Raw genomic sequence first — 26204 nt, 5'->3', positions numbered from 1 at the left:
TTTGTATTTACTTACTCTTCTTTCTTCCTCTCCCCTCACAGCAGTCCTTGTCCAAACCTGCTTTTTTCCGGCAAAATTCAGAAAGGAGGAACTTCAAACTGCTGGACACTAGGAAGCTGAGTCGGGATGGCACTGGGTCCCCTTCTAAAATCAGCCCTCCCTCCACCCCCAGCAGTCCTGATGACACTTTCTTTAACCTCGGAGACCCACAGAACGGCAGGAAGAAGAGAAAGATACCCAAGGTAAGGCTTACAACAAGCTTCGTGTTCAGATGTGCACTCCCCCTTCCCTGCAAAGGAAGGCTGCAGAGGAGTCTGGGCAGAGATCAAATCACTGGACCCTTCTTCCTGCTTCACCACAGGCCGGGTAGACACGGTGAAGCCAGCAGGCTGAGATATCTGGCCCTTTGTCAGAGTAATTGTGGTGGTCCTGTAGCCTTCCTCTCAGCCATCCCTCTCCCTACCTTGATCACTCTTAGGATACCAACCTGTGCTTCCAGGACCCAGCCTCAAAGGGCCGCATCTCCCTCCTTCATGGCCTCAAAAAGCAGAGCTCCATCCCTCGTGCTCTGACTCAGACTCCGTCACCTCCCACTGCAGAGGTGGCACCACATGGAGGCTGCGCTCCAAGGGAGCACTTGTCAAAAATACATCTTTTCTGGCTCTTTTCAGCCCCAAAGGCAAAACGTGCCTGAGGGCTTGGATGTGCATCTCATGTGGCCGCTGTTGCTGTTACATTTCCTTTGCTCAGTCCAACCCCTGCAGTGCCTGTCATTCTTCTTTGGCCACTTTGATACCAACTTCCCTCAGGAACTTTTAGAGCAGGAATTCTTCATTTCAGAGTACATGGATGGACTTTAGGGGATCATGAAACCCACAAAATCATGTAAAACTGTATGGATGAGTTTGGGGGGATAAAAGGAAGAGGGGGTGGGTTGTCTGTGGGTTTCATCAGATTTCTCAAAGTGACCCGTTGACCTGAAAGTCCAGGGACATTTTCACAAGCCAGTCCCTCCTGACCCAGTTTGGTTAATCAGTGCTTTGAGCCATAATATCACCCTTGCCCCCCACATTCTTATTCAAGTGAAATTAAGTCACCTGGACAATGAAGAGGGCATTCTGGGGGCTTCCCTGGAGGTCCAGTAGCTAAGACTCCGCACTTCCACTGCAGGGGGCACGGGTTTGATCCCTGCTCGAGGAACTAAGATTCCCCAAGCTGCACAGCGCAGCCAAAAAAAAAAAATGCATTCTGAAGGGTGAGGGCGGTTAGGCTCAGGTGGGCAAGAGAAGACCTATCACCTGCAGCCCAGCAGTGGGGTTGCAGGTGGAACAGGGGAGAAGATGTCTTGCTTTGTGTTGTTGATGGAGGGCAGGAGTCAGGCCTCGTTCCCCTTCCTGTTCTCCTGGTTGCCTCGCGCCACCTGGGGCACAGTGCAGGTTGCATATTGATCATTGGATGCTGGCTGAATGAACTCCCACTAGTACATGGATACCAGTCTCCCTCGCCCCTGGTGGAATCGCTTTCTGTCTCCCTTTGGCTGTCTTTCAGTCACTGTCTTAACTCTCCTCTTCTTGTTCTGGCATGACTCACACATATCTGTAATGTCAAAAACCTGCAATAGTGAAATAATTACAAGTGGCTATTAACATCTATACAGCCTCACTGTTATTTTAGCAAATTAAACAGGAACAATCAAATGAATCAGCTGAGTTTAAAAGAGTTTTGATACAACTCTAAGTTTGACTAGGTATCTCTTAATAAGCATTTAACCTCTATCTTCTACCCCTGCGCTTTTACCCATCACTTCCCCATTTATACTATTTTAATATTTAAAAAAGATTTTTTGAGATTGAGGGGAAGAGAATATGTGTGCATATTTTATATAAAAGTAGAGAGGCGGAGATAAAGGTAGACCTATTTCTGCCACTTCATATGAGTTTAACTTGCAAGCAGCAGTTTGTTCCCTCTTACTTTATTGCCTGAAATTGAAGTGAGTTTCCCCACTTACGTAGTGTCCAGGCAGTTACTCAAGTAGGGTTTGGCAGGTGTAATCAAATCTGGAGAAAAATCAGCAACAAAAAAACAACAAAATATTATTAAAATTTTAGTCATAAAGGTGAAGTACACAATTCTTCAAAGGAATGTTTAAAAAGAAAACAAATGACTAATTACAGGGACTTCGCTGGTGGCGCAGTGGGTGAGACTCCGTGCTCTCAAGGCAGGGGGCCCAGGGTTGATTCCCTGGTCAGGGAACTAGATCACACATGCATGCTGCAACTAAGAGTTTGCATGACACAACTAAGGAGCCCGCCTGCTGCAACTAAGACCTGGCACAACCAAATAAACAAATAAATATTTCTTTAAAAATGACTCATTACAGTCTATTAGAAGTCTCATGAATCCTCAGTTCTGTCACTTGCTACTTAATCTTAACCTAGGCTTGTCCTTTCCAAATGCTTTGAATCCTTTACTTGAAGTCAAAGTTTCTTTTTCAGGCACATTCATGACTTCCAGGTTTTGGAACCTTAAAGCGTTTGCTATCCAAAACCCTTGCTTTTGTGTTTTTATCTAGCAAGAAGGACTTAATGGTCTACTCACAACTCATCAGTTAATGGGTTGGTTGGTGTTCCTTCAGCTGCCTCTGCTGTAACGTGTAACATGAGTCCCTTCTGGAAGTATGGATGCTTCCCTTGATTTCTCCCGCCTCAGCCCTAAGAGGAATGAAGGTCCCAGTGGAGGAGGGGAGAGAGAAAGAGACAGCCCTTCCCTATATTCTCCTAGCAACCCTGTACCTTCATTAACGTGGCAGCTGAAATGGAGCAGTTAATTACACAGTGGTGTGATGTCCCCAGGTTTCATGAAACATTGTGCTGTCCTTTATAATGAGAAGTGAACTCCCCCTCAGCACTGTAGCAGGTTTATGTGGAATCCTTTGTTTCTTAGGCAGCCATCATAGGCAGAATTAGGTCCCAGATGACTCTCTGTCTGAAACAGACTGTCTTCCAAATGAGCTTATAGTTAAAAATGTTTGTTTTCAACTTTTAAAAAGTTTCTAAAAAGGCCAATACTTCTAGTACAGAACACTTTTGTTTCTTTTTCAGAACACTTTTAAACAACAAAACTTATCTCCTGTTAAAGTTCAATTATGTGAAAGCCTGTTTAAGTTTTTCTCCCTGGGGAAATTTTTTTTAAATAAAAAGGAACAAAGATTTATTAACTGAAGTATATATATGGCTTCCACTTACTCCATGACCTGATTTAAAATGAGAAAAACCTTCTCTGTCATATTATTTATACTACTTACATAGCACTCATGAATTGTCTTATAGTTATGAATGCACCTTCGTCCTTCCTATTAGCGTGTAAACTCCCTGAGAATGTGTGCCATGTCCCATATATCCTTTTATCCCTCACAGCTCCTAGCAAAATCCCTTGCACATAGGAGATGCTCAGTATTCATTCAACAAATTAATAATTAACAAATATTTATTGAGTACCTACTGTGTGCCAGGCCCTGCTCCATCCCATACAGGTACTGTGACAGCAGTAAATAAAAGTGACAAAAATTCCTGCCTGCATGGAGCTTACAGTCTAGTGTTCATTTTATTTAAACAAATGGAAGGATATTAACTATATTGTAAATGTCTTCTTTCTAGTTAATTTTTGGATATTTTGGGGGGAGATTTTGAAAAGGTTTAAAAATTTCCTTCTCTCCAAAAACAATTTGACCTAGCAACTCATTATTTACCTGTATTTTTTTTTTTGCGGTACGCGGGCCTCTCACTGTTGTGGCCTCTCCCGTTGCGGAGCACAGGCTCCGGACGTGCAGGCTCAGCGACCATGGCTCACGGGCCCAGCCGCTCAGCGGCATGTGGGATCTTCCCGGACCGGGTCACGAACCTGTGTCCCCTGCATCGGCAGGCGGACTCTCAACCACTGCGCCACCAGGGAAGCCCTGCCTTTTTTTTTAAAATCGTGATAAAATATACATAACATAAAACTTACCGTTTTAACCATTTTTTAATGTATAGTTCAGTGGCATTAAGTACATTCACATTGTTCTGCAACCGTCACGCTGCACCTATTAAACACTTAACTCCCCATTCCCCCCTCCCCCCAGCCCCTGGCAACCACCATGCTACTTTCTGTCTCTATGAATTCGACTACTCTAGGTACCTCGTATAAGTGGTGTCATACAATATTTGTCCTTTTGTGACCTATTTCACTTAGCATGAAATCCTCAGGGTTCATTCACGTTGAAGCATGTGTCAGAATCTCCTTCCTTTTTAAGGCTGAATAATATTCCATTGTATGTACATGCTACATTGTGTTTATCCATTCATCCATCAGTTGACATTTGGGTTGTTTTCACTTCTTGGTCCTTGTGAATAATACTGTTGATACGGTGTCTTCTTGCATGGGAAATGGGATTAGTGTTACATCCCACTAGTTAGAACATGCGGGAAAAGAAAAGAAGGCCAGTTCAGGGGTGTGAGCTCTCAAGGAGATGGCTGGTTCGTGAGAGCAAATATAAAGAGCTTCCACATGGCAGGGATTTGGGGGTGAAGGCAGAGGCCTCAGTCGGGTCAGGTTCACGGTTAGGGAAGAGGAGTTCACACCGAGAGCTGGCAAGGCCAGGGCTGGCCTTCCCGTCAGGAGCCAGAGGGCGCAGATGACCGAGGCTATGGCAGGGCCGTATCAGTGAGAGTCCGCAGAGCTGGGGGGACGGAACCCAGGCTGGTCACAAGGAGGCCTTAAGAATAAGCCACCCTCCTCTCTGGTGGGCCAGTGCTTGTAGAGAGGAGCTGGTGAACTACTTTAGGGAGGGGATCGAGGAGTAGGGGGCAGAGGTGGGTATTAGCAACTGTCCCTGACGGGTACGCATCACCCAGTTTACCATAGCACACCCGCTCCTGTTCTTCCCAATGTATGAAAGAATTTTCAACCTTTCAAGGCAGCAACTTACAGACAGCTCCCCTTTAAAGTCACTAGTTGGTTTGTGTCGATTATGCATGGGTAGACTTCCCTTTCTCCTAACCAGGTAGAACCCAGGAAGCTTATACTGTTTTTTTTTTTAATTTACTTTTGACTGCCTTGGGTCTTCGTTGCTGCGCGCAGGCTTTCTCTAGTTGCATTGAGCGGGGGCTACCCTTCATTGCGGTGCGCGGGCTTCTCATTGTGGTGGCTTCTCTTGTTGCAGAGCACGGGCTCTAGGCGCACGGGCTTCAGTAGCTGTGGCTCATGGGCTCAGTAGTTGTGGCTCGTGGGCTCTAGAGCACAGGCTCAGCAGTTGTGGTACACGGGCTTAGTTGCTCCACTGCATGTGGGATCTTCCCAGACCAGGGCTCAAACCCGTGTTCCCTGCATTGGCAGGCGGATTCTTAACCAGTGTGCCACCAGGGAAGTCCAGGAAGCTTCTTCTCTTGAAAGTTGCAGGTGGTGCCGTAAAGCCTGAAGGGAAGTGACCCAGGGCCTCAGTCACCAGACGGTTCTGCTATAGCCAGTCTGGAGGATGTGCTGCTTACTAAGGTGTCTGCTGAGCAGCTCGGCTTCTGAGCACCAGAGAGGTCATGAAAGGCCTCAGCAAGTCTGCGGCCAGTGTGTCCTCTGCAGGAAGGACGGTGTGCCCGGTACACGGCACTCCTCCCTGCAGTCCTGAGCTCAGACTCAAGAGCCACCGCAGTCCCTGGTTCCTTCCTGCTGCTCACTCTTTGGCATGGTGCCTATGAAAGGGGCCCTGCCTGGGAACATTTTTTTTTCTGTCTCTTTCTTTCCTTGTTTTGCTTTGGGGGCAAAAGCTCCTTCCCAAACCACAGTTACGTTTCACTATCAGGGCCGGGGGGTGGGGGGGCTGAGCGGCGGGGAGCAGCCATCACACCATTTAGCCAATGAAATCGTCTCCCTCTGTGTCTCAGCTGGGTGCGTTAGCATATTCAGACGACACCCGCCCATACATCAGTGAGGCTGGCAGCGTCCTTCAGTGTTCTTGACAGTCATGCTTCTATCTGGCCCAGAGGAATGACTGAAAGACGCCGGCGGGCCAGTGGGAAATGTCTCCCCCCACCCCCTTTCCCTGGCCCGCCACCCTCCTAAAAGAGAATGGGCAGCGAAGGAATCCCAGCTGCCACAGGGAGGAGACTGCTCACACTGGCTTTTCTTCTCCCCGTGTCTGGCAGCTGGTGTTGCGAATCAATGCCATTTATGAGGCCCGGAGAGGAAAGAAACGGGTGAAGAGGCTGTCCCAGTCCACGGAGAGCAACTCAGGAAAAGGTAGGCCCCGCCACCATCCCTTCTCCCCCAAGAATCTGAAAACAGAATCTTCCTAGAAGTGGCTTCCTGTTGTTTGGGGTTGACTCAGCAAGGAGGAGAACAAGTTGGGGGCTTTGGAAATGTCCCCCACCATCCTGTCTCCCTGTGTATCCATCAGGTCAGCCTAGGGCTGCATGCTCTGACCTCACCATGGGAGCAACCTTCTTTGCTTAATATACATTAAAGGGGCCAGTATCTTTTGCTGTATTTATATAGGTACCATCTGAACTAAAGCCAAATTAATTTGGAAACACATGTAGTTGGACAAAGACATAGTTTGTTCATTACATTTGAATAGACAAAAAGAAAACAGCCCCTCTGAACTAGAAGTCTTGGATTTGTGCTACCACATATAAAAAGTTTCCTGCATTAGAAAAACCCACACTTGCAACTTTCTTCCTTTTGTTGTTGTGTTTTTTTGTCTAGTGACAGATGAGAACAGTGAGTCTGACAGTGACACCGAGGAGAAGCTGAAAGGTGAGAAGAGCAGTTGCTGTGCAGGGCGCGTGCAGGTGACTGGGAAGCTGCGAAGGTAGCCCTTCCTGTTCAGTGTGAGGGACGGGACACAGTGGCCTTGCACGAGCTTGTTGGACAAGTCGTGAAAGTCTGAGCCTGGCCAGAGTGGGCCTGTTCGGTCCCTGAGCCTACAGCTCAGTTCTAGAGATCCAGGGTGGCTACCACTGCAGTGACACCCCGTTCCTGTGCCTTTCCGTTATGTCATAGGTGTTTCTCACACCTGTGTAAGGTACAGCGTGCTGGCCTGGGACTCCAGAGACCTGGGGCTCTTGCCCTACTCCTGGCTCTGTGATCTGGAAGAAATCACTTGAGATCCAGGGCCTCTAGTTCCTCATCTGTCAAATGAAGTCGCTGAAATTATTGATCCCTGTGGATCTAAATTTGGTGATCTCAGTCTAGGCTTTAGTGAGTTTTCCACAACTTTTCAGACCCTAGGGGGGAAGCCAAAGAAAGCCATAGTCCAGGGCTGCTCAGTGAGGTGATGGGGACCCATCTGCTCAGTGGCCTTGCCTCATTTGCCTCCAGCACCCACCTGCTCCCACCTCTGGAATGAAGCCAGTCACTTCCATTGCACAGAATGGTGGCAGGAGAGAAGGCAGATGGGGTTCCTGAGTTAGTCAGGTCTCTGCCAGTTGAGCCACATGGAATGTTTTCAAAGCTCCCAGCTCCAAAAGCTCTAGGGTCTGGATTTTGTCACATCCCCCAAACTGAAAGCTGAAGAAAGTGAGTGAAGGGAGGAGTCCCCACCCCATCTGACAGAGGAACCCAAGGGTCACTCAAGCCGCAGCCCTAAGTCCAGACAGCAGATCCCACATTCCAGGCTCCTGCACCCCGATTAGCCTGGTGGCCTGGCAGGTGTTGCTCCAACTAGAACTCTGGCAAGAATCCCAAATAAAGAGCTTTGTACTAATTTGTTAAATGTGGGAACACTCTTTTAGGATTAGAAAAAGTTCTTTGAGCTAGGAATTACACAACGTGTTGCAGCTCTGTGCAATTCCACATTGGGGGTGAGTCATTTTCAGGCGTTCTCTCCCTCCCTCCCTCCCTCTCTCTCTTTCTCTCTTTCTCTCTCTCCCTCTCCCCCCCCCCCCCCTCCCTCTCTCTCTCTCTTTCTCTCTCCCTCCCTCCCTCCCTCTCCCTCCCTCTCCCTCCCTCTCCCTCCCTCTCTCTCTCTCTCTCTCTCTCTCTCCCCTCTACTCCCTCTCTAGCCCACAGCCAGCGCCTGGTCAATGTGAAGTCACGCCTGAAGCAGGCTCCAAGATACCCATCACTGGACCGGGAGCTCATCGAGTACCAGGAGAGGCAGCTCTTCGAGTACTTTGTGGTCGTGTCTTTGCACAAGAAGCAGGCCGGCGCTGCGTATGTGCCCGAACTCACCCAGCAGTTCCCTCTGAAGGTACAGGGTGGGCCAAGCGTCTGCAGCCTGCCAGGGACTGCAGCATTCTTGACAAAATCTTATTGGTACTCACGGTTTCAGGGAGGTACAGGAGCCCAAGGAACATTCAGTGCTTAGAATTTCAAAAATGGGTCCTAATTAAGGTATATCAAATGAAAAAAACCGCTGCTGGAGAATTTGCGAGGTCCGAGGAGGTGTGAGAGTCAAAACTCAAAGCAGGGACAGAAATACTTAGCCCCTTCCTGTGGTCGCTGTGCTGACTGTACTACCCTCTTCATCCTCCCCATCTCCTTATCCAGCCACATCTCTTCCCAACCTGTCCTGGAAGCTTCTTTCCATCAGCCGCACAACTCTCCCTAAGGAGTGTCGTGTTTGTGTCCATGCTACACACCCTACGTGCCCTGTGTGCCTCTGTATGTGTGTATGCACGAGAATCCTGTTCTCTGCTCACATGGGTCCTGGCTATGTGGATGTGGCTTTACCATATATTAAATTATGGCTCCTAAAATGAAATGGCGCTCAATAAAGCTGAAAATGACGTGGCCTAGAATATATAAATTATTCTTAGCCTTTGACATCAGTAATAAAGAGCTTCCACCACATTCTAATTGAGTTCAGCCAGAATTTACTGAGACCCTTTTACTTTCAAGCTGTTTTCTGCTTGGCCCCAGGGCATTACAAAGATGAGCAAAATGTGTTTCCTGTCCTCAAGGAGCTTACACTCTGATAGGAGGGCATGAGATAAGCCTACAAAGACTCACAAGGTCAATGTGACAGTCTCTTTACAGTTCATACAATGCAGGTGCGCAGAGACAGGAAAAGGAGAGGGCGCTCATGTCCTAGTCCCATCAGGGCCTCCCTTTGCTGCCACCACCCAAGCATAATCCCAGCATCTACCGAGACCTAGGTTCCAGCTGTCCCTCTCCTTTCTCAAGCCAGCCTTCCTTCTGTCCTGCACACTGGGTTCCAGCACAGCAATCAAGTCCTCTGCTTGGAGTTTAGGATGGAAATACGTATAACTGAAATAAACCACAGGCACCAGCCCTCCACACCGGCACTTATTCCACTTCCTCTATCTGAGCTCCAGGGATGATGCTCTGAAAACCCCAGTGCTATGGGTGTGCCCATATTTAGTTGAGAACCACACTTGCACCAACGCATGAAGGACTGTCCTATTATTTTATTTACTTCCTTTGGGGCATAGCACAATGTTATACATATAGCAGTACTTAACCAGTGTTCCAGGAATAAAAGCATTAATTTGTGAATGAATTAATGAATCAACCTAACTGTTGAATGCTTGAGTTTGCAACATGGAATCTCCAGACTCTTAGACATCACATTAAAACTTTTTTTAAAGAGTGGAAAGTTGCATAGTCACTGTTGAAAGGGGGACTAATCCGGAAATGTATAAAGAAAAAAGCCATCTCTAATCCCATGGAGATCATCACTGTTAGCATTTTATTGTGTTTTCTTCCAGTCTTTTCTCATAGTATAATTTTCTTACAAAACTGAGATCATACATTGTGTAATTTCCGTGTCGTTTTATAAACCTGTCGTTGTTTATAAACATATTTAATACAAATTCTAAAACATCATTTTTGAAATTACATAATGCTGCATTATGTGGGTATACCCTAATCTTTTTTTTTTCTTTAATAAATTTATTTATTTATTTATTTTTGGTTGCATTGGGTCTTTGTTGCTGCGCATGGGCTTTCTCTAGTTGCGGCGAGCGGGGGCTACTCTTCATTGCGGTGCGCGGGCTTCTTGTTGCAGTGGCTTCTCGTTGCGGAGCACAGGCTCTAGGCGCGCGGACTCAGTAGTTGTGGCTCATGGGCTCTAGAGCGCAGGCTCAGTATTTGTGGCGCACGGGCTTAGTTGCTCCGCGGCATGTGGGATCTTCCCGGACCAGGGCTCGAACCCGTGTTCCCTGCATTGGCAGGCGGATTCTTAACCACTGTGCCACCAGGGAATCCCCTACTCTAATCTATTTAACCACTCTCTTTCTGTTGGAAATGTATCTTGCTGCCGGTATTTCTTTAGATATGTATTTTTAATGTTACGCTGATCATCCTTTATATGCATTTTTGCATGCCAGGCTACTTTATATCTCCTTCCCTTCACTTGCTCCCTCTGTCAGAAGGCCCCTTTTCTCCTTCTGCCTCCTCACTTTTAACTCTTTTTCATGAGTTTTATCCTCCACCACTATAGCCACTTTAATCAAGGTTTACACTCCATATTTGCACACTAGAGATCATGCCTGCTGTATTCCCTTAAAATGCTTGATATCTTGCAGTTATCTTTATGACAACTCATGGAGGTCAGGCTGTTTTCCAGCCATCTGTGATTGGTTGTATTTGTAAGAGAGATCTCTGCGGGCCACTTCCTATAAATGTGCTCCTGTGCATGTAAGAGCATGTATGTGCACATACGGTTTGATAACTCATACATTGATGACAATGTGTGTAAGCACATGTGTATATACACATATTTTTGGGTATCATGCAAGTGGTCTGAGGGTGGGTTCATCCAAATGGTGACTGGACCACGTTGAAAAGCACTAGAACTCATTTCTCTACAAGGCCTATGCTTCAGTTCTCTAATGCTGTTTCCACTGTGGAGAAATGTCATTGTTCCTTCCTTTTGTATTATTTATAGTTTGGGGTCCTTCACTCTGTGATGATTAATGACCCCTTCCAACAACTACACCCAGCTGGTATTTGCTTCTCTGCAAGACTGTCCAAGGGTAATCAAAAATTATTGCTTTGGCAACAGTCTGAGCTAGTGAATTATCAACTCAGAGACTGTTCCAGGACCATTTGGAAGCCTCTGAGTCATGGATAGAAGAGAGAACAATTATACAGAAAAGAAAGAGTGACTATTTGTTCTGAAGAAGAAAAACTAAAGGACAATTAATGACTGGCTTTCAGTCTACATATGGTGACTGTGTTTCACTCATTGATAGTTGTCTCAACCATTAACAGTAGCAGCTTTAGTTAAATTTGATCTAGCCTAAGGGGAATCATACTAGAAGTAGGTTTTCAAGTTGAAAGCCATCAGCCCGGTGCTCTATTCTTTTGGATGCTCTCCAGAGACCTCCTTTCTCTGACGTTTCATGGCCTTGGGAAGGCTTGTAGATCCTCTGTGAAGGAGTCAAAGGTACTGTTGGCCTGCAGATGTCAGAAACTCTCTGCCAGCCTGGTTTAAGGTGGAGGCCAATGGCAAACTATGAGAAACAAAATAAGAAATTATGGAAAATATTATAGTAAGAATTTAGGTTAGACATTACAGTTTCGTAACTTTAGAAATTCATACTCCACTCACTTCAAATATCTCATATTTCAAATGACTGAAGATAATTTTAGCATAATTTATTTTTCTTTAACTGTTTATAAAGGAAATTTAACAAGTGTAAACCTATCATCAACAACACAACAAAAGCCAACAATTCTTCCCAACACATTAGAAGTACCAATGTATAAGCTAACTGTGCTAATTATAAACTATTCCTTTTTGCATCCCAAACTTATACCTAGAGTGCCTTTGTTTTTCAATTGAGACAAAAAAACACACATAACATAAAATGCACCATCCCAACATCTCCATGTGTAAAGTACAGTATGGTTAACTGCATCTGCATTGCTGTCCAACAGAATGGGATGCTTTTTTTTAGTGCAGGTAACCTGTTCAGACACAGAACAAGCAGACTCATGGCTTTAAATATCATCTCTAAATCAGACTTTATTGAGTCATTCCATTTTGAAATGAGATGATGTTCATCCAGTCTGTGATATGTCAGATAAATCAGAGAGAGAGAGAAAGACAGACAGGCTAGAGATTAAGATCATTTTGATTCTCTACTAGATTCCATACTAGCTGTGTGATCATGGACAAATCACTTAACTTCCCGGGGCTTATTTTCTTATCTCTAAAATAAGAAGGTCAGGCTGGATGATGTCTAGTTTTCCTTTAGTTCTGACATTCAAAGCCTTCCTGAAATGAGTTAAATTTCACCATATAATGTAATTTAGCTGGATGTAGTCACTAAAAAGAGTTGTAAAACGTGTTTGCCTAGATCAAGGAGGGGCGCATTTGCCTGGGCCCAGAGGTCAGAAGACTGGATTTGAGGTTCTGCCTTGCAGATTCATGAGTCTCCGGTTTGGAAGGGATTGCTGTGACAGTGTTTCTTTATTGATTAAAATACTTACATTCCAGAATGTTCTGCACAGAGAACATTTCTCTAAAGCACACTTATTTTCTCCTCATTTCCCCCATAAGATTATAGTTGGAACTGCCCTGGGGACAAAAAGCCCCAAGCAGACTGAGCTGCAAACCCTCCTCAAAGTGGAGATTAAGGTGGCAGTCATGACTTCAGGAAGGTGGGAGATGAGCTCTTGCCAAGCATCTGCCTTACTCTCCGGTGCTGGGGTTTATTCTCCAATCTTCTCTCGCCCTTCTCCCTGCAGTTGGAAAGGTCTTTCAAGTTCATGAGAGAAGCTGAGGACCAGCTGAAGGCTATCCCCCAATTCTGTTTCCCTGACGCCAAGGACTGGACTCCTGTCCAGCAGTTTACCAGGTATGTGCTGGCATCCCCCTCCCCTCCTGCAAAGACTGAAGCAAGAACTAGAGGGGGTCATAGATGGTAGACCCCATAAGTCGGTCCTACTGTTAAGTGATCCTCGTGGGCCCGAGTGTAGCAATTTCCTCCACAGGTGTTTTTAAAACTTGCCTGGAGACAAGAATCACCTTGCTAAGTATGCAGATTCCCAGATCTCCCGCTCCACCTGGGAGTGTGTTTCATAAGCTGACGTGATGGGCAATAAGGTAATTCATAGCCTAGGAAAACATTGCCCGTCACTAATACTTGTCCAGTGCTCTGGAAATATTTCTTCAGTAGCCCATCCAGCTGTTACTCGGATTGTGATAAGTTTACATACATTTCTGCTTTAACCCATGTTGTTGGATACCAATATTTTTTTATCATGTTTCAGTAACTGACCAAACTCAGGAGGCTCCAAATCCTAAGTGTTTGAGGGATACTGAGTTCCTTGAAGTTGGCCCAGCAGTCTTTAGGGACGGTCCAGGCCTCGGGCTGGCCTGCACAGACAGTGCCTAGGAGAGCCGCGCAAGGGGCAGTTCCGAGAGGGGCACAGAAGTGTCCCACTCTTCCACTGCTCCCTCGCTGAGGCACATCCCTAGATCGCAGATGCCACCTCACTCCCGGGCTCAGATAATGACTGCTGTGTGCATGCAATGGGATGGCCCAGGTGATAGGATTATATGAGGGCTCAGGGTGAAAAGAAAATTCCTCACTTCCTCTCAGGACGCAGCGACACTTTAGATCTCCCTGTCCCTGACACAGACTCCAAAGCTGTAGGTGACCGGAGCCCCAGCCCAGAGATGGACAAGCCAGACAGCGAGCAGCCCTTTTTGACAGCCTCCTCCAGAATGTCCCCTGGTTGTTCAACGCGATGTGACTTTAGTTTTGTTTTGCTTTGTAACGCGCTTTCGTTTTCCCAACCACAGTGAAACATTCTCGTTTGTCTTAACTGGAGAAGATGGGAGCAGGAGGTTCGGTTACTGCCGAAGACTGCTGGTCAGTACGTCCTGCTCTCAGTCAGCAAGAGCTCTGTGCAGAGCCGGCGCTGGCTTCCTGAGGTCTCACTCACCACGTGCCACACGAGAAGGGACAGGAGGTGTAGCAAGTTTACCGGGGCAGTTAAAAACAGGAAGGAATATTTGGGGGTCCACGTGAGTCTTACTGGTAGACGGGAACATTGTCTCCTTTGGAAAGAAAATACTCTCTCCATTGTTTTCCCTGCCAAATAAATGACCTTTCTCTCCCCAAACCAAATGTCCTTTCTAATAAAGTGTGCTAAACAGACTTTGAGAGCTTACAGAGAACATTCATAATAGTTGTTAGGGCAGAAGAAGGATGGCTTTATTGTTTATGACGCAAATAATTTAAGTGTCTCCTTCAGAACATTAACCTGTAAAAGTCAGAAACTTATTTCAATGAAATGATTTTGCCAAAACATTTAAGAACTGGTCTTTTTGAGGCCCATTTTGGGGACGATCTTCTGTAGTGGCAAATCATTTTCCACCGAGAGTATATTTTAGTCTTTTTATAAATAGGCTAATACAGTCAAGAATAATGCATGGCACATAGTGGCTGTTTAGTAATTAGTGAATAAAAAGTATGGATAATAATCGAAAAAGTTAAGTGGGATAATAAATTTTGTTGATATAATTACTTTAGAGTTTAAGTGTTGAGATTGTTTTCCTTTTTTGTTTTGAAAATTAAAAGTCAGTTTCCAAAAAGGATTTTCAGAAATGATTTCTCATTCGGACTTAATATAATAATGATAAAGAATAAATAATTTCCTTGGGAGGAATTACAATGATATGGGTAAACAAGTTAAGATTCCTTATTTTATGGTGCTATAGGCCATATTGAGCACCTGCTATGTGCACAACACTCTTGATTTGGTCCCTTTGGGAGAATTAAAAAATATGTCTGCGTAACCAGAAGTGCTTTCACCTATAAGACGGGGTATTGGTAACTGCTTACCTCACTGACTTTCAAAAGCTATGGTGTATGGAAACAATAGGCACCATGTTAAAAACATTTGGGGTCTTTCCTCCCCTGAGATTGGTAACACTCATGATTTCCTTGTGTTTCACTCCAAAAAGCCTGGTGGCAAAGGAAAGCGTCTCCCTGAAGTTTACTGCATCGTGAGCCGCCTGGGATGCTTCAGCCTCTTTTCGAAGGTGAGGACTTGGGCCTCAGAGAAGGGAGGGAGGGAATGCAGGGCAGGGCCCAGGAGGACACAGGAGACACCCTAACTCGTGTGACTTTTATCCTCTTATTCCCCCACCTGTTTTCCTTCCCACTTCTTCCTCCTCCCTTCCTTGAGCCTCATCTATTCTCTAAACTTTAGGACAGGAAATGAGTTGATGAAGGTTGTGGCCCAGAAAGTGGGGGAGGGGAGAAGGTCAAAGTCATTGCAGTTGAGGATGGGAGGGGCAGAGGATCTCCCCAGAATATTCCATACGTTTTAATTTCCTTCTCTTAAGCATTATCTTTTGTCACATTGTGTGTTGTGTATATGTGTCGTGTGTGTATATCTGTTGTGTGTGTGCAAGATTTGTTATCGCAAGAGTGCTCTATCAAAATCTTAGTATAATTTGGTCCTTCTTTTTGGAAAATGAGCCAATATATCAAGGCATAGGGATTGCCGTGGTGAATTGGCTTACCCACCCAAGTATTCCGGAATGGTGTGTAGGAGATAATTACTATGCTATATGATGCCAATCTCAAAAGTTAGGTATAATTCAACGTTTTTCCTGTGTTAACCAGACCTAAATATATAATCCATAAATTTTTTTTTTTGGCCACACCACACAGCATGCAGATCTTAGTTCCCCAACCAGGGATCGACCCCATGCCCCTTGCAGTGGAAGCCTGGAGTCTTAACCACTGGACCGCCAGGGAAGTACCTCCATAAATTTTTTTAAAATCCTTCTTGAGCACGTATTTCAGTCTGAGCTTTCTTTCAGAGAATTGAAGTCCTACATCTGCTCTCCACGGATGTAAGCAACACTCCCTAAAAGCATTCCGAAACAAAAGTCTCCCTCCTGCCCACCCTCCTCCTGAACTCAGAGGAAGCCTGAATTATACTGATGTAGCGTGACCTCTTGCCACGGTAGAACTTGTATGCAAGTCTGAGGTAGTTAATGTTATCAGTGTAATCTGAGTCATGGTCTTACCTCCACTCCATGTGAAGTGGTAATCATTGTACATTAAAGTCAGTCATTTACAAGCTGCAGCACAGATATGCATTGCTGCTCATGCCAGTCTTCAACATGGGTTTGTTTAAACATGGAAATAAGGCTGTAGGTCATAGCCCTTGTTGTTGCAAGAATGCTTATGAATCTAGGAGCAAACAGCTGATGTGAGGTAGCCCAGCACCCAGGGGCAGCTTTGGGGTTCACATAAGCTGCATTGCTATGTCATGGGCAGGGGGTGCAGAGCAAGTAAACATCCTCACATACTCGTGTGATGCACAGTCCTGCATTTTCATGTCAGTTTTGTGACAGCATATGTTTTAAGACTGTAGTATGAAGACTTGCCAAAGATCACACAGCAAATATTCAGCATAGAACCATAGACAGAGCTTTGGCTAAATGATTCCAAAATCTCAAGCTATTTCTAGGTGAGGGACAAGGATAACTAAAATGACAAATTGTCCTTTAGTACAGAAAGAGGAATCATGGATAAGAACAGCTCTCAGAATCTCTGAAGAAAGGCAGAAGTATTGCTACAATAATGCTATGTAACAAACGACCGTGGTGTAAAGCAGCCATCATTTACTCTCACAGAGGGGCAGGCAGCTGGGGTTCGGCTCTGCCGGTCTCCATGGGCTCACTCATGTGCTGCTAGTAGGCTGGGGGTTGGCTGATCTAGGCTGGCTGGGCTGTGCTTAAGGCTGCAAGTCTGGGTGCGGGTCTGCTCACACATCTGTCACCTCCCTTAGACAGTAAGCTGTCCCATGCGTGCTCTTCTCGCAGCTGTGGCAGGGGCATGAGAGGGCGAGCAGAAACACATAAGACAGGCCTCCTAAGGCCTGGGCTTAGAACTGGCCCACTGTCACTTCTGCCTCATTCTGCTGGCACGGTCGTCCTCAACCTTTTTCTCATTATTGATCCCCTAAGCAGCCTTTTTAGATATTTTTTTCTCAATTGCCTCCCCTCCCCATGGAATTATTTTTAATTTTTTGTCTTTTTATTGTGCTAAAATATACATAACATAAAATTTACCATTTTAGCCATTGTTAAGTGCACAATTGATTGGCATTATGTTTATTCACATTACTGTGCAGCCGTCACCACCATCCTCTCCAGAACTTTTTCATCTCCTCAAACTAAAACTCAGTACCCATTAAACACTAACTCTCTGTTCCCTCCTCCCCCAGCCCCTGGCAACCACCACTCTACTCTACCTTCTGTCTCTTTTATGAATTCGACTCTAGGAGCTCATGTTAAGTGGAATTATACACTATTTGTCCCTTTGTGTCTGGCTTATTTCACTTAGCACAGTGTTTTCAAGCTTCATCCATGTTGTAGCACGTATCAGTATTTTATTCCTTCTTATGGCTGAATGATACTCCACTATATGAATATCACATTTTGTTTATCATTCATCAGTTGATGGACATTTAGGTTATTTCCATTTTTTGACTACTATGAATAATGCTCTATGAACATTCATGTACAAGTTTTCATGTGAACATGTTCTCATTTCTCTTTGTTAAATTCCTAGGAGTGGAATTGCTGGGTCATATAGTATGGTCATATGTTTAACTTTCTGAGGAGCTGCCAGACTGTTTTCAAAAGAAAAACTTCACTAGTTTACATTCCCACCAGTAGTGTATGAGGGTCCCAATTTCTGCACTTCCTCACCAATACCTGTTACCTGTGTTTTATTTCAGCCATCTTAATGGGTATGAAGTGGTATCTCATTGGTTTTGGTTTGTGTTGCCCAAATGGCTACCCCCCAGGGAAACTTTTTTTTTTTTTTTTTTTTTTTTTTATTTATTTAATTGGCTGCATTGGGTCTTTGTTGCTGTGCGCGGGCTTTCTCTAGTTGTGGCGAACGGGGGCTACTCTTTGTTGCAGTGCGCAGGCTTCTCATTGCAGTGGCTTCTCTTGTTACGGAGCACGGGCTCTAGGCACACGGGCTTCAGTAGTTGTGGCACATGGGCTCAGTAGTTGTGGCTTGTGAGCTCTAGAGCACAGGCTCAGTAGTTGTGGCGCATGGGCTTAGTTGCTCCGCGACATGTGGGATCTTCCTGGAGCAGGGCTCAAACTCGTGTCCCCTGCATTGGCAGGCAGATTCTTAAACCACTGTGCCACCAGGGAAGTGCCCCCCCCCCCAGAGAAATTTTAATTCCATAGATATATCGCATATCTGTTTATGTACTGTGGCACCTTAGAAGGCTATAAACCCTCACAATATCTAAGTTTTTCACCACCAACCCCCAAACCAATTTTTACCTCTTTGGGGGTGCTATTCTTCCCATTGAGAATGCATATATCAATCCAGTAAATCACATGGCCATACCTGTGTGACAAACAGGACAGTTTTCAAAGTCAAGGGGGCAAGAAACTATACTTCACCCCTTTAGTGGGAGAAATTACAGAGTCACGTGGAAAAAGAGGGGCTGCATAGAGGAGAGAATTGGGGCCCTAACACACAAGGTGAAAGAGACTTTGTTTGGCCTGATGAGGACAACGGGCTTCCCCACAATTCCTCAGCCTCTGTGGCAGGCCCACTTCATCTGGAACAGAGCTACACCTTGATGACCTGACTTCAGGATAGCTGAGCTGCTTTTCTGCCCCTTGCAGATCTTGGATGAGGTGGAAAAACGACGAGGCATCTCTCCCGCCCTGGTCCAGCCTCTCATGAGGAGCGTCATGGAAGCCCCTTTCCCAGCCCTGGGCAAAACCATTGTTGTCAAGAACTTCTTGCCAGGATCAGGAACTGAGGTAAGCCATCAGAGTCCTTTCCTGTCCTGGGGGGAGTAGCCCAGACTGTGGCCAAGTCCCAGTGATCCCAGGGGCTGGCTTCCAGTGGGCTGTCATATTCAGTGATGTCCTCTTGCTCCTCAGGCTGCCCCAGATCACCCATTTCTAAGAGTATCATAAATTCCACCCTAAGTCCAGTCCATCCAGCCCAGGATTCTGGCTCAGAACTGTGCCAGGGCAGTGAACATCTTTAGCTTCTCTTATTAGCCTACTGCCTTCATAAATCGTATTTAAACCTATTCAGGTTTTTGGTCTGCATCACCTCTACCGCTTTATAGTGTAAAGCAGATTCTTTTCAGGGAAGATAAGCTCAGGTACTACTTTTTATTCATCCTAGACTTTGAAGCACGTCCCTTTCCTTGGCTGGGCTGGGATTTGATGCCAGAGCTTGTTTTCATCCTTCCCATTCCCTGTGTGTGACTCTGTGGATATCAGAGAGCAGATCCCATTCAGCCTTGAGTCTCCAGTTCTAAAGGCCCTCGGAAGAGCAGGTCACCTCTGGGGACAGGGGAAGGATGAGGATGTGTCTGGGATATTCTGGAACAACCCAACTTCCCAGCACAGAGAGGAGCAGTCCCCCTGTTGCTGGAGAACCCTAAACTACCCCTACAGACGCAGGTGGCTTGGCCATGGGGGTGTCAACCTTAGTGAGCCCCACTGTCTGGGCAGCACCAGGCAGGTGCCGTGCTGAGAGTAGAAGCCAGTCTCTGCTCACCAAGGAGTCAGCTATTTAAAAAGAAAAACCTGCACATGAGTAATGACTTGGACTCAGGAACATTTCAGCAAGTACGGAGTGAGAAGGTACGCACACTAAGCATACAAGCTGGAAGAGCCATCACTGGGAAGGGGCTGGGATGGGGTTGAGTTCATTACGAGTCACCTTCTAGAGGAGGTGAGTCTTGAAAGAGGCGCTTGGATCTGCTGGTCCTTCTGCGTGAGCCTGCGATTCCCATGTGAGACGGAGACGCTTTGCTGTGGGACTGCAAGGGACAGGACCTCAACAGTCATAGAACTCCCTGTGTGGGCTCCAGCCATGTTATCGACAAGGAGGGTCTCCAGCCATCCTGGGCCGAGGGCCTCTTGTTCTGCAGTCCTCTCTTCCCACCTCTGTCCAAACTGTCCTCACACGCAGCTGTGAGACTGAGTCCCTACCAAACATACCTCCTTCCCCAATCTCCTGCGATCTTTCTTTTCCCAGTCCCTTTTGTTTTCCTTTTTTTTCTCTTTCCCTTTTCCACTGGCAGTGGGCCACCCCTACTGCAGATCGCAGAGCCCCAGGTCTGCATTGCGTGTGAGAGGCCTGGCCCCCCTCATGCTGCTCCTGTTTCCCGGCAGGTGATTGAACTGTGCCGCCCTCTGGACTCCCGGCTCGAACACGTGGACTTTGAGTCTCTCTTTTCCTGTCTCAGCGTCCGACACCTGCTCTGTGTTTTTGCCTCCCTGCTTCTGGAAAGGAGGGTCATCTTCATCGCAGACAAACTCAGGTACCACCCATGGCTACTCCCGCTAAGGTGTTTGAGCGGCGGGCGTCTCACACTGTCTGGAATCTGTGGGGTAGGAACTGCCTGGGATTGCAGAGGCAGCTCCTCTGAAGAAGGGGTGTGAGTCAGTGGACAACTAAGGCTGGAGGTTTGTGAGGCACACCAGTTGTGTAAAGTGAGGTGAGCCCGCACTTCTGTGCACTACTTTTCTGGTACTTGGTCTACTTTTCACTCATTCTGCTTTGTGCTGGGCACCCTTCCATGTGCTAAGGAAAGAGGCATTAAAGACACAGAGCTGTCCTCAAAGAGGCCTCAGTCCAAGGCAGGGAATGGAGAGGTAAACAGACCACCCAGCAGCATGTTGTAAAGGCTGACTAGAGGCAGAGCATTCTGGAGACCGAGGAGGGTGCTCATTCCCAGTGGAGGCGAGTTCCCTGTGTCTTAAGATGAAGAGCAAGTAGAAAGCACATTCCGGGCAAAAGGAGCTGTCTGTACAAAGGCAGGGAGACGGGAGGCCAAGAGCATCGCCTTCAGGAACTTGCAAAGCAGCTCAGTGTAGCTGAGCAGAGAGGAAAGCCCAGAGGAAAGCCAGGAACTGGCAGAGATGGGCAAGGCCCGGTTCTTGGAGGGCTGCAGGACCGTGGTGGAAAGCAGAGACACAGCCTAAGGCATCCCTTCCTCTCAGTACTAACGTAAATCACACACACACACTCACTGCCCAGTAGGATGCGCCCACATCCTCGTGGTCACATTCAGTGATTTGCAAAGCCCAGGCCACAAATCAAAGAAGATCCTGAAGGAGATGCAGGTAGGGATTTGGGTTAATTCTGAACTTTAAAAAAGAAAAAAAAAAATTCCTGGCATTTTCATCATTTCAAAATACCGAATCAGAGCCTTCCTCGCTTTGGAACTGAGGACATAGTTGCACAAGTGGTGGCTGCAATTCCAGAAAGGGCTGAGATATGGGGCCCAGCTAGAGGTGGGCCAACCGACCAGGAGAGGCAGGGAGGCCAGCTGAGAGTCCATCTGGAAAGAAGAAATGCCAAAACACAAAACTTGGAGAACTGTGGTTTGGAGAGGAAATATGACTCTCAACTCTAGAAAACAAAAGGGAGGAAGACGAAAAGGGAAAGAAGAATGGAAAGGACAAGGTGTATGAATGTGGGGTCCCTCAGGAGGCGTGGTGGGAAATGGAATCCAGCCCTCTCTCCGCCGCAGCCCATCTGGTCACCTTGATGATGCTACCCTTTGGACGGCAGCCACTTGGCTACTCCCAGGCTGCTCCCACCCTGCCTTTGAGCTAGCTATTCACTTTTAATGTCATAGTTATTGTACTCCCTGTGTACTTTTGTCAGCTCAGGAAGCAGGCCCTGCCTATAGCCTGCAGCTGGTGCTGGGCGCCAGGCAGCTCTCCAAGCTCCCTGGGCACTGGGGAATTCGGACCAGAGAGTTCTCTGGGTTAGGGCCCTGGAAGCTAAGGCTGAGAAATAAGCCCTCCATGACCAGGATGGGATTTCACCAGCACTCTAGTAACTGTCTGTATTCTCTGGAAGCCCTACCATCCCCCACTCCCCCACCGTCTTTAGTTGTAGAATTCTCAGGCTTTCCTTTGGGGGAGGGGAAAATGATGGATCTCAGAAAGACCTAGGCAAGGAGTAGAAGGCTTACCAGGAGTGGAGATGGGGCACATAGTCCCTTGAGGCGCTTGCTTCTGGTTTAAAGATGTTAGACTCGGGAAGGGTCCAGCCTGAGAATATGTCTGAGAAGGTGGGCGTGCCTCTAGAGGAGTGGCCACCAGGGCCTGGGGCCCCGGCCCTAATCCAGGCTTTCTTCAGGGGGAAGGAGAACAGAAAGTATCACCTGTCTTTCTCATGAAGGTACAATGAAAGAGAAGCTGGGAACAGAAAGGGAGGGGAGCCTCATCAAAGACCAGTGCATCCCTGCAGGGCAACAGAGGGCATGTGTCAGAGGCTCAGGGCACCAAGACACCGGGAAGTACTTAGGACAGAGATGTCTGGGAAGGGACTTGGCCACCTCTACCTTGTCCCTGGACAGATTTCTGGGTTGACAGGTTGAACTCTGGGCATCCCCTCACACGGAGCTGCTGTAGTGAGAGACAATGGACGGTGAAGGGACCCCATCCCTGAGAATGGAGCCTGCCCTGCCCTGGGTCTTGGTCGGTCCTCCCAGCCCCCTCCCCTCCTGCTCTGGCAGGAGACAAGTCACCGCGGTGTTCTGATTAGAAGGACTTGGTTGTTTCTCTCGTCACCCCACCTGCCATGGTGCCTGGCACTCTGCCCTGAGAGATTTAGTCTCTTCAAGCAGCAGACACCCACGAGAGCGTGAAATACCAGCTGTAGCTGCTGCACGCCATTCTCGCCATAGGGCCCTTACTGCCCACTGGCTGTTTTCTTTTGCGGCAGCTGCCAGACGTGGGGCACTGAGGAGACGGGGTTTTTGTAGGGGAGGAGGCGAGGGCAGGGACATGGATAATTCTGGCGCCTTCTTTGGGTCCGGAGCCAGGCCATGGTGCACTATTAGTGTGTGCCTGTGCATGCATGTGCGTATAAAATACCTGAGCTACATGCTTAGACCCTTTACAACATTCAGGCTTGCACGTCCATCTCTCATCACACAAGAGGGGTCTTCCCGGATCGGGAGGAGGCTGAACATCCTCAGCTGTTGGCCCCGGGTCTCCTCATTTAGGAAACAGGGGTTTGCCTGGGACCGGCGCCTCGGAGCGCTGACTTGCTGGGACTTCAGTGTCGTCTCATGGTCCGCAGAAGCAGCCCATGATTGTCCTGTTACAAATGGCTCGAAGTGTTCTCTCTCTTGCCCAATAAATTATCTTTCCACCCAGCACTAGTTCCATGTGGACCTGAAGAGGTGGGGAAATAAAGAAAGAAAGGCCCTGAGAGCTCTGAGGCAGGAAGAGAAGGAAACACAGCGTGAGCGAACCTGATGAGAATAACAACAGCGCAACCGTGAGAGCAGGGAACGCTGGAAGCTGCCCTGGGCCAGGCTCCTTCCTCCAAGGGTTGGGCCTGTATTCTCTCAGGCTCTTGACAACTCAGTCAGTTGGGTTCTATTAGTAGGAAGCTAAAAAGCACACAGAGGTTAAGTCACTTTGCTCAAGGGAGGGAGGGGTCAGTGGGAGGGCCGGGATTCAAACAAGGCCAGCTGGCTCCAGGGCAAAGGAGGAAGCGGAGCAGGCCTCGGTGGTCTGGGGTGGGGGGGCGGGGAGGTAGTGTCTGTGAGACTGTCCGTCTACAGTCTTTTTAAAAACATGCCATTAGGACCCCCTTGGTGCTTGGCAGTCAGGCCAGAATTGTCTCCTGAAGATGCCAAGACATCTGTGCTTTTCTCCCCAGGGCCCACCCTCCCTTACAGCCTTCAGCCTTCCAGCCGGGACCCCAGTGAGGCAGGTGGACTGGGTGACCTCCAAAGTCTCTCCCAGCTATGATATTCTCTGACTTTGTGGGCCAGGGTGCCCCAGGCCTCCTGGCACTGTGCTCCTTGGTATCTGCCCTCCCAGCGATCTTACTCCAGGACTTACTAAGGTCCCCCCACCCCAATTCCTTACCCAGGACTCATCCCCCTCAGGCATCCTGTGATTTCCAAAGTGCCCCAGGGGGGACTTCCCTGGTGGTCCAGTGGTTAAGACTCCGGGCTCCCAAGGCAGGGGGCCCGTGTTTGATCCGTAGTCAGGGCACTAGATCCCACATGCATGCTGCAACTTAGAGCTCACATTGCTGCAACTAAAGATCCCACGTGCCGCAACTAAGAGCCCACATGCTGCAACTAAAGATCCGACCTGCCGCAACTAAGACCCTGCGCAGCCAAATAAATAAATAAATATTTTTAAAAACCAAAAAACAAGGGGCTTCTCTGGTGGCGCAGTGGTTAAGAATCCGCCTGCCAGCGCAGGGGGCACGGGTTCGATCCCTGGTCCGGGAAGATCCCACATGCCGCAGAGCAGCTAAGCCCGTGCGCCACAGCTACTGAACCTGCGCTCTAGAGCCCGCGAGCCACAACTACTGAGCCTGAGCTCCACAACTACTGAAGCCTGTGCGCCGAGAGCCTGTGCTCCGCCACAGGAGAAGCCACCGCAATGAGAAGCCCGTGTACCGCAATGAAGAGTAGCCCCTGCTCTCCGCAACTAGAGAAAGCCCGCGCACAGCAATGAAGACCCAATGCAACCAAAAATTAATAAATAAATTTTTTTTAAAAAAGTGCCCCAGGGGACAACCACCTCATCTGCCCAGCTGTGAAGTGGGGGAGTAGACTCTGTAGTTCCTGTGGGACCCCTCTAGCTCAAATGCTCTGGGATTCTGTGAAGGCGCTACTGAGGGAAAGTCAGCCCTATAACCAGACATCTGCCCCTCCCCACCCTCACGGAGGCCCACTTCTCTCCCCGGGGATCTGGTTCAGTAGAAACCATCTAGATAGCGTTTCCCTTAGAGGGATTCTGATTGTGGGCACTTCAGGGCGGTGAGATGCTGAGGTAACTCACTGTGAGTGCTCCGCTAATGGCCCTCCTCACCTTATGTGGGTTAAAGATAAATATACACCATGTTGTGGATCTGCTCTCATGGGATTCCCAGGCCTCTGCTCTAGCCTGTGTTCAGCAGCTGGGGGCACCCTCTGCACCTCCTCTTGCAGCTTTAACTGCCCTCTTCTGAGGGGGCCTCAGCACGGCCTTCTCTTTTTGGGCCTCTCTGACGCGCAGATGTGCCCCCTCCCCTAACAGGGAGCGCGCACAGAAGTCTGCCTCACCTGGGAGGCAGAGACCTAGCTAATGATTGAAGCACAGAAACGCCACCAGAAAGCATGGTGGGTGTGACGTCACTGAGGGAGAAAGCCAGAACCCTCCTTCTCTCCTCCGCTCTGCCTAAGGGTACTCCTCTGGGAGGCCTCAGCCTCAGTCTAGTTCTGATTTCCGGGAAAATAGCTAGAGGGGATTGAAGTGTTTTTCAGCCAGGCCATGACAAACAAGTAGCTGGCCGCCAGCTGTCTGACCTGGGAAGGCCTATGAAGAACGCCTTCAGCCTAAGCTCCGCCAGTACTTTCATCCTCATCAGCTGGCACCGCTCTCTCCAGGCTGCACATGCGCTGAGTCCAGCCCTGCTTAGCGAGAAGCAGGCCTCTCCCGATTGCCATCCGTAGCCCCAGTCTTCTTAAGCATGAGAACAGGGCATGCTGCAAACTCAGGGAGTGGCCCCGTGACGTCGCGGGGCGGACGTTAGCCTGCTTGAGGCCTGTAGTCACTGCCACCAGCACCCTCCGCATCGCACGACTCATCTGCTCAGCACCGCGGCTGCGGCTGCCCACTGCAAGAGGGAAGAGCTGGGAGCCGTGGCAAACACCGTGTGAGTTACAGAAGGGTTTTAAGTTGAGCCAAAAATCTATCGAATTTAGAATAACATTTCTGCTCCGTTTCATCTCTAGGGTGGACACTGAGTGTTTCTTAAGGCTCTGTCAAGCCAAAGTTTAGCAGATGAAAAAGAAAGAATGTTGTTGTGATGGCTTGTTCTGTTGTCATAACAACCCAAATAAATATTTCCCTGTACCCCTTTCTTCATTTCTCTGATGATAAACATTTTGTTTTTTAGTTTATTAATTTCAGTTCCCAAAGTTTTGGCCAAATCTACAACTAGGCTGAATAATAAAGTCAGAGCTGCACATAAACAATTTGTACAAAAGTTGTAGACAGGTTGAAGTTTTTATTTATTTATTTAGTTAGTTATTTTCTGGCTGCATTGGGTCTTCATTGTGGTGCGCGGGCTTCTCATTGCGGTGGCTTCTCTTTGTTGCGGAGCACAGGTTCTAGACATGCGGGCTTCAATAGTTGCAGCACACAGGCTCAGTAGTTGTGGTTCATGGGCTCTAGAGCACAGGCTCAGTAGTTGTGG

General features: G+C 47.7%; 1 protein-coding gene across 4 annotated transcripts in view; it reads left to right on the top strand.

Annotated features, from left to right (window-relative positions):
- Positions 1-26204, top strand: part of DENND2A (DENN domain containing 2A) — a 102611-nt gene that overhangs the window by 60002 nt on the left and 16405 nt on the right. For 3 of the 4 annotated variants that reach the window (XR_003795254.1, XM_029233761.1, XM_029233758.1), the window contains exons 5-13: positions 42-242; positions 6177-6270; positions 6736-6786; positions 8034-8221; positions 12691-12800; positions 13751-13820; positions 14918-14995; positions 18632-18772; positions 20147-20295. Coding sequence is in view for 3 of the 4 variants with exons in the window: in XM_029233761.1 (XP_029089594.1) it covers positions 42-242; positions 6177-6270; positions 6736-6786; positions 8034-8221; positions 12691-12800; positions 13751-13820; positions 14918-14995; positions 18632-18772; positions 20147-20295 (1082 nt within the window). In the remaining variant the exon portion in view is untranslated. The remainder of the gene's footprint in view (positions 1-41; positions 243-6176; positions 6271-6735; positions 6787-8033; positions 8222-12690; positions 12801-13750; positions 13821-14917; positions 14996-18631; positions 18773-20146; positions 20296-26204) is intronic. The other variant, XM_029233759.1, reaches the window with a different exon arrangement.

Source organism: Monodon monoceros, unplaced genomic scaffold, assembly GCF_005190385.1.
Source record: "Monodon monoceros isolate NGI ecotype Baffin Bay Population unplaced genomic scaffold, NGI_Narwhal_1 Super_Scaffold_2, whole genome shotgun sequence".
NCBI lineage: Eukaryota > Metazoa > Chordata > Mammalia > Artiodactyla > Monodontidae > Monodon > Monodon monoceros.
This window is presented reverse-complemented; position numbering and strand designations above follow the sequence as displayed.